Raw genomic sequence first — 8,688 nt, 5'->3', positions numbered from 1 at the left:
TTTTCTTTGATGTTGTTTTGATAGGTAGCATTTTCTGAATTCTCTGTGAGATGTGAGCCATGCAAATCAATTTATATCATCTATCCTGATTAATTATACAAAAATGAATCTTTAAATTTGAAATCAATCTTATCAATACAATCATATACACAAATATCTAATTTCTACGTGATAATAATCATATGAGCAATGACATCGGATCGTAAATTATAAGTAATTTTTATTAATATAATATTATTACGATAGAACCCTTGCAGATTCTAAACTTGGGGTTGATCTCTTTAGGGGATCGGCCTCTTTGGAACTCTATAGGGGTTCCTCCCTCTAAGTTGCTGCTCAAAGGCTGCAGAAAAAATTTATCTCTAAGAAAAAACCTCCCAACCCTAGTCGGCCTCTTCATCTCTTTAATAGGGATCGACTTAGGTAGGTTTTACATGAATGTTCTTCTCAATTAGGACTAAGTCCTAACATATTACACTTGTAGTAAGAATAAAATTATACGATCTAATAAGATTGATACTATCCATATTGTTTTTTTTTTTTACCTCCATTTGATAAAGAGTTTTTAATTTTGCATAATCAATTCTTTTGATTTATCTTATTGATGTGTGCATATTTCAGAGATACCTTCTCAAATCAACCATGCTATGATGCATGGACTCAAATATTAATACACAAAAGTTACTTCACCCATAAATAAAATGTTAAAGTCAAAGTTCAAATTGCACGGACATCGTTGACGTCAGGCTTGCATGAAGTATGGTGAAGATAGGTTGAAAGTTCAAATTCGAACTACACTATAATATAAAGATCAGTTTGATTATCACGAATATTATTAGAGATGGATGTGTAATAATCGGATCAGTTCGATTTGATCGAGACTTATATTAGTAAGAGATCTTTGGGATACGATCAAAAACATCACGATCATGAGAGTCATGGTCGAGAGGGTCTCAAATGCTCGTTTTAGTATCCACCTATAAGAAGATTAATGTCAAATGATATTTTCAACATGATCGTCTCAACTTTAGTATCCATTTGACTTTGACCTTCTCTCCAATCCTTTTTCTTCTCAAAACACTTCCTAATTTTCTCCTTAGATCTTCTCTAATAATTCGCTTGGTAATAATGTATCATTGAAATGCTGCATGATGTTACCACCTTTCTTAAAAGAAGAATGGAATACGATTATTTTCAGCATACATAAATATATTATCGATCTCTCCTTCCACTGATGAGTTCTATATTTGCCGTGTTCATGCCGAAAGAATCATCACTGTTTTGATCGACCAGAGCGTGTAACTTCTTACTGGTTGGATTTGGTGGTTTGTAGCCCCTTCAACCATCTCATTATTCCAAAACTTGTTCTTCTTCTACTCTTGTTTTTAGATTCATAAAATGGTCTTTTTCCTTGATATGGTGGATTATTTTTGGCAACCATTTATCGTGTCCTTCACTGTATCGATTCCATTATGGTTACCCACAAATGTTCTAATATTGAACTGAATCTAAATGATATCATCAGTCCCTCCTAAAGATAGCCACTCCCCATCGTCGATACCATAAAGAACCATCTCCTCGAGCTCCGACAGACAATTTCCATCCCGTTGTTAGTTGTTGATATCTCCCTCCAACACGATGAACAGCACCGACCGTTTCCTCAGTGGCCGTGCAAATGGCAATGCTGCCGCCATCGATACCGAGCTCAGGCTCGGATCGCAACAGTGTGAGGCTCAGCAGCCATACTTGTGCTCATTTTGCACAAAACCTTTCACGAGCTTGCAGACGTTGGCCGGACACCAAATGGTGCACAGATGGGAGGTGGAGAAACTGCGACGGAAGCACCAGGCTTTCTTGGCACGGTCGGTTGCGGCTGTGAGGTCGCTTGATCGGGTCAAGGAAAATGCTAGTACTACAAACTTGCAGCCGCCGAGAGAGAAGAAGCAACTTGCTGTAGATGATGATGATGACGAGGAAGAAGAAGATGATGATGATGAAGAAGAAGAAGAAGAAGAAGAAGAAGAGGAAGAATATGGTTCTGTCGATCTGGAACTCAAGTTACGCGTTGGTGGTTTAGACCTTTGCTTGAGGCTCTAAAGAAGCTCTTCAACCAACCTCTTACAACATCAATCAAGAGAACATGGATGGATCCAGCGATGCTTTCTTTTCGTTTATATTGGTAATAATTGATCATTGCTGAAGAAGCTGAGTAGTTTTGATTCCATTAGATTCTCTCATGAGGCGAAGTCTTTCGTTCTTTTTCTTCCTTGTCAAATGTATTAGCTCTCAACCTACGTTATGATTGAGTTGAAGCCAACCATCAAAGCAGAGCGAAGTAATCTTATAGTGAATGTTACATAGATCATCCAATATCTATCTTTCGAGGTAATAATAGTTTTCTCAACCTGTGTGATAATTGAGTTGAAACTGTTGGAATATTTAGAGTAAGCCAAACACACACACAGACACACACATATGGATTTGAAACCTATCACTTGTATATATTATTATTTGCTTTTGACACATTTGATCCTTTGTCTTCGATTCTTCCTTTTTATTCTTCTCTTCCTTCCTTTTTATTTTCTTGCTTATATTATCCTCTATTTTCGTGTCTTTTGTCTGGCTTATCTCATCTCTTAATTATTCTAGAGAACATTATTCTTTCTCTTTATCTTTATCTTTCTAATCCAATTTTTTTTAGTTTCATTTACTCCCTATGCGAGATGTAAGTTAAATTTCATTCTTAGGAGCTATGAGGCATGGACACAAATGTTAAAGATGTACTTTCCATATAATATTAATTGTAAGCTATGCAATATGGACATCCTATCATGATTATAATATTTATATCAAAAAATATTATAATATTAATTGTCAGAGCCAGATGGGTCTCACATACTATACACTATATGATGAGCCTTAGGTACACTATGGGAAAGTTTGGTTCTACAGAATATATCTTAATGAGAAGTTCAAGGCTTAGGTGAGAGAACCTATAACAACATAGGTTTTGTCAATTAAGTTGACAAATGCTAGATGGATGTAGGTGGGTTTAGACATATTTTATTATACTATTTAAAATTTATTAAATTAATGTATCAATTATTCTGCTCCTAATATTTTTTATAAATAATAAATGACAAATATAAGATTTGATCATAGAATCTTGCATTGAATTATCAAAGTCTTCAAAAATATGTTGAATGAAGTTTCAAACTCTCAACCTTTCATACTATTAAATCAATATTTAAGGTGTACTATCTTCTTCTTTATCTTTTCCCTTTGCATCTAATATTTATATATTTTTTCTTTTGGTTTCTTTTTTCTTATGCTCTGAGCACTATTAAACTTTGTCTCATTTTATTTTTTTCTCCTTATTCTGCTTATTTTTATTATTTTATTATTTTCTCCTTTCATGTGTCTCATAATTCTCACTATCTTATCTCCTCTATTATTGTCATAAACTAATTTTTTTATTTTTTGTTTGCTTAAAACCAAAAGAGAATTTTATTTTTTTATAAGAAAGAAAATAGTTATTTATTAGATAGTCTAGATACAAAAGTCACTCGTAAGATCCGAGATAATAATAAAGAAATGTTCTAAGGCCACTCCTCTCACCAAAAAAATAGTAGCTAGATGTACTCTATTATTATTTATTAGCTAATCGACAACTGTATTATCCTCTTCACGATATATATGCGTGATCAAGAAAAAGTTAAAACATCTCAAGAGAAATTTTATTAGTGATAGTAAGAATGTTCCAAGGAGATTGGGATATGCCATTTAGGATGTCCACAATATACCTAGAATCAATATCAACATGAATATGATTGGCACCATTGAGTCAGGCTTTAGAGGGGCCATCATCAATGACAGCTACTTCTAAGAAGAGAATGCTATGTATCCTCCAATATCAACCAACAAAAAGATATAATCAATATTGGAACATAATAAAACCAGTAATCCCTTTACCATCTTGATTGAAAGAGCTATCATAGTTTAGTTTTAGCCACCTAGATTAAGGCCTAATTTAAGAAATATCAAAGTGAGATCTTTTCATATAAACTTTTAGAGAATGGCTCCTCGTAATGAAAAATAGAATAAATTATCCAAAGGAAGATGATGTTAGAAGTTTTGAGTTACTTAAAAATATAATCATTTTTGCCCTTCAAATCCACCAAAAGCAAGTTATAATCAAGGCTCTTAGAGTTGAAAGAGGCTTTAAAGCCCTTTATAAAGTTAGGAACCATCATGCCAAAGGAGGAAAACGAGATATGAAGTTTTGTTTTAATGGATAAAAGTCTTTATCGATTGTAAGATATTAAGAGTACAAATTAAAGTTGGAGATACTAAGTGTGATAAGTCCATCCAAGGCAAGAAGGCGACGATGCGATAATTTTCAAGAAAAATTTTTGATTTAGTGAATCACTAAGAGATACCATAAATGACATTACAAATCCCCACCAAAGGGGAGCGAGCATGTCCTGATTGAGAAGTCATAAGAAAACAGATTTAGTAGATGAAAAACCTTTACTATCATGCATCCATATTTTAAAAAGTCGATTTGAAAGTGAGAAGAGTATTAAAAATCCAGTAATCACGGAGCATACTAAGAAATCTTAGCCCACAAGGATGTTATCATGAATGCTACATCTAGAGATGAACACATATTACGCTTTAGAAATAAAATGAGTCAAATGGCTTTTAAACCTACTAGCAAGAACTTTTGCTAAGATATAATAGTTCACATTACATAAAGAGATAAAAGTTCTTAACCTCAAGCAAATTAGAGCATTTGAGAATAAAAATGATGAATGTTTTAACCCATTCATGAGGAAGTATATCATAATGATTATTAGGAAAAAATATTATTGATGTCTATATCAGCACAACATAGCCCTAATCCATATGTGATGACTCATCCAGGATAGAGTGTGATTTCTTCACACCCATTTCCTGCATAAATATTGAGGTCAAGGGGGTCTCCTAAGTCGATCCCTTTGATGCTTAACTTAGCACTAAGTTTCATATTATTTTTTCCCCCTTGATCTAGAGATAAAATACATATTTTTATACTAAGGTCAAAAATAAAGAATATATCATAATAATCTTGTGGGGAAGCCCATTCATAACTAACCCGAATTACCTTCTAGACTTCTAAAAATATTCCTATGAATATTCTGTTGGGGGGATCGGTTCGACCTAAACTATCTTCTAAGCTTCCAAGAATATTTCAATGAATATTTTATTAATAAGCTGATTCATAATCGACTCGAATTACCTTTTGGGCTTTTGAGAACATTCTTATAAATATTTTATTCAGGGGTTGGTTCATAACCAATCCAAATTACCTTCTAGGCTTATGAGAATATTTTGCAATAAAGGTAGCTCAACAACTTGGTAATTGACCCAAGCTATTTTTTGGGCTCTTATTTTTATGGACCGGAAGGTGTTAGCCTAACATGGTAGTGGTTAGATGAATGATAGCTAACTAATATTATATTCTCTATCACTAAAATTGTTGAAAGTTATTGGAAGGAAGGAGAAACTATATCTCAATAGATCCTATAGTACTCGATATCATAACATTTAGGATCAAGAGATTTACACATACAAAAATGCATTCCAAATTTCAATAATAGCGAAAGAGGTAATAAGATGCGGGTGAGCATTATCATGAATACCCCAACTAGTGAGTTCAGACCATATGTCGTGAGAGATAGATCAAGGGTATGACATCCAAAGGTCCTAATAAATGAAGACAAATATAAAAGAAATATTGTAGGAGAACATTTATATAGTTTGACACTCATTACTTATGTTTACAGAAAATAAAATAAAATTCTTAACTATATGAAAAAAAATCAATATAAGTGATATATCTCTTTAGCTAACTTAAACTCAAGATTGAAATCATCCCTCACCCCTCTCTAGATTTACTAGAGAAAACCTTAGAAGGACTCAAAATGTCTTTCTCTATGCCTCTCCTCTCACCAAATTCATGAGATACATAGTCTATTTATAGCAAGAATTCATAATTTACTAAGGACTCATATTTCTATCTGAATTTTTAATCCTAATTTATAAATAATTTGAATTGATTCATCCAAGTAATTTGAATCTAATTAGGTGGTATTGGCTTATTATATTTCAAATGTATAAGCGAAAATGCCGCACGATATTAACATCTATTATTGAAAGAACGGACTTGGCTCCAAATCATTTATCATACTCTTTAATGCACCAATTCCATTATAATTACCCCAAAATTTCAAACATTGAACTGACACACTGTCTCACGAAGCTGAGTAAATCTAAATGATATCATCAAGCCCCCCTCGAGATACAATCGTCCATTGGGGACACCATAAAGACCCTTTTCCATTGATCTCAAAGAAGCAATTTGCATTCGGCCACTATTTCTTGACACCCCTCTTAACACCAATATCTACAAACATCTACACGATGAACTACAAAGCCCATGTCATCTGTAGTCGTTCTAATAGTTATGCTTCTTCTACTATCGATGCAGAGCTTAAGCTCGGATGGCAACACGATGATGACGCTCGGAGGCCACCATGTTACGGCCATGCATGCTCACTTTGTACCAAATCTTTTACAAGCTTACAGGCATTGGGCGGCCATCAAACTGCTCATAGGAAGGAGATGGAGCAAATGCGGCGACAACACAAGGCCATCATGACGACATCGCCCATCGTCGCCGGAATGTCTTCGGATCATGCTGAAGATAAAGGTACGACAAAGTTGCAGCCGCCGAGAGAGAAGCAACTCGCTCAAGATGAAGAAGATGGTTCTGTCGATCTGGAACTGACGTTATGCGGTGGTGGTTTGGACCTCACCTTGAGGCTCTGAGGAGGTTCTTCACCATCTCTCCGGCTGCATAGGATCGATCGATCGATCGATCGATCAATCGTTTATATGGTAACAGTTGTTGTCGAGGAAGTTGAATAGCGTTTTGTTACCCTTTCTCATGAGTTGTAGTCCTCAACACATTCATTCATTCGTTCATGTATTCTCTCAATTGAACTTATTGGAATGAGCTCTTGCGGTATCGTCCTCCATGGAAAAGAAAGAATACTTTGAATTATGAACTATATTTGCCTCAATCGATCGTAAAACTTTGAATCTGTCTTAAATCAATTATGTTAGATTTCTTGAACTAATCTTCCAATATGAAATTAATCTTATCAAAATGATCATCTATACAAATATCTAACTTTTTCATCATAGATTATTCATTAGGTTTCATAACTTGTACATTTTGAATGCTGATGCTCTTCGTGCCAAGATTAGCAACATCATCTTCGAGATCTTCAACAACTAACTTGAATAACTTTATAAATTCTTCTTTTGCTTAAAAAGATAGAAATACTTTTATGCTACGAATAAAATAAAATCATCTATTTCGACAAAATCAATACTATCACAGCCCCTTCTTTTATGTTTACCTTCATTTGATAAAATCTGTTCACCTATTTTATTTTATTTTTTATGGATAATCGAAAAAGATGGGATTTAAACCCAGATCTTATAGTAAGTTTTCTGAAGGTAATGATTCGGTCATCATATATGGTCCATTCTTATCGGTATAGATTTTTTTCAAGATGCAATAACTTCGCCTCTAGTATATCTCAGACTATAATGATATTGACATCAATATGCTTATATCATAAATAAAAAATTAGATTTTTTTTTACTGAGATGAACAATATAAAATAAACTTATCTTGCTTCAGTCTCAACTCTTCTAAGTACTTTTTCATTTATAAGAATTATTTACAAGCTTCTATTATAACTATATACTCATCTTGAACAGAAAACAAAGAAAAAAAATATTTTTATAGTTTTGACTGCTAAGATATTGCTCTCCCTGAAAATGACATCAAGTAACCAGAGATAGACTTTCTAGAATCAATATCGCTAGCGATATTTATATCTATATAGCCACTAATATAAATTTTTAGGTACCAAAGCACAAATATAATCTAGAAGTGCCTCTAAATACCTGAATATTCATTTAACTATTACCTAGTGTTATTTTCCGAGATTGAAAAAACCAATTAACTACATAAACTACATGAAAAATCTCTAGCCTTTATATATCAAATTACTAGCTATTGAGACATAAGGTACTCTATTTATAATTTTTTATTTTTGTTACTTATATGATATTATTTTGACCAAATGATATGTAAGTGGACAACAAATAGGTTTTGACTTGTTCATGTTAAATATGTCTAAGAATCATTTCAAATATATCTCTTTTTGAGATAACTAAAATTTATCATTTTTTTTATCCTAAATAATTCGCATACTAAGAATTATGTCTAGCTAGACCCATGTCAGTTACAACACAAGTCTTGCTCTCCTTTTAGATCTATAATTTTTCTTAATTTCATAATCAATAATTAATATGTCATCCACATATATAAGAAAATAATAAAATTATTATAAAAAAATATCAAACTTTTTATATCATTGTCTTCGTATCTCGTACCTGTTTAATACTATACAAACTATTCATATTAGACTTGCTTTATCTTTAACTTTAAACACTTTAGGTTATTTTTTATATATTTTCTCCTCTAAGTCACCGTGAAAGAAACCCGTTTTTGCATCAAGTTATTGGATCTCTAAATTTAAACTAGTAACCAACCCAAGAACAACT

The 8,688-nt window shown here is 32.9% G+C and overlaps 1 protein-coding gene across 1 annotated transcript; it reads left to right on the top strand.

Annotated features, from left to right (window-relative positions):
* The first annotated feature begins 1,638 nt into the window (after window positions 1–1,638).
* Window positions 1,639–2,097, top strand: LOC135620428 (uncharacterized). The gene has a single exon (XM_065123354.1). It carries the CDS (start codon window positions 1,639–1,641, stop codon window positions 2,095–2,097), a length of 459 nt encoding a protein of 152 aa, XP_064979426.1.
* Window positions 2,098–8,688: the final 6,591 nt, after the last annotated feature.

Source organism: Musa acuminata, chromosome BXJ2-8 (assembly GCF_036884655.1).
Source record: "Musa acuminata AAA Group cultivar baxijiao chromosome BXJ2-8, Cavendish_Baxijiao_AAA, whole genome shotgun sequence".
Classification (NCBI taxonomy): Eukaryota; Viridiplantae; Streptophyta; class Magnoliopsida; order Zingiberales; family Musaceae; genus Musa; species Musa acuminata.
This window is presented reverse-complemented; position numbering and strand designations above follow the sequence as displayed.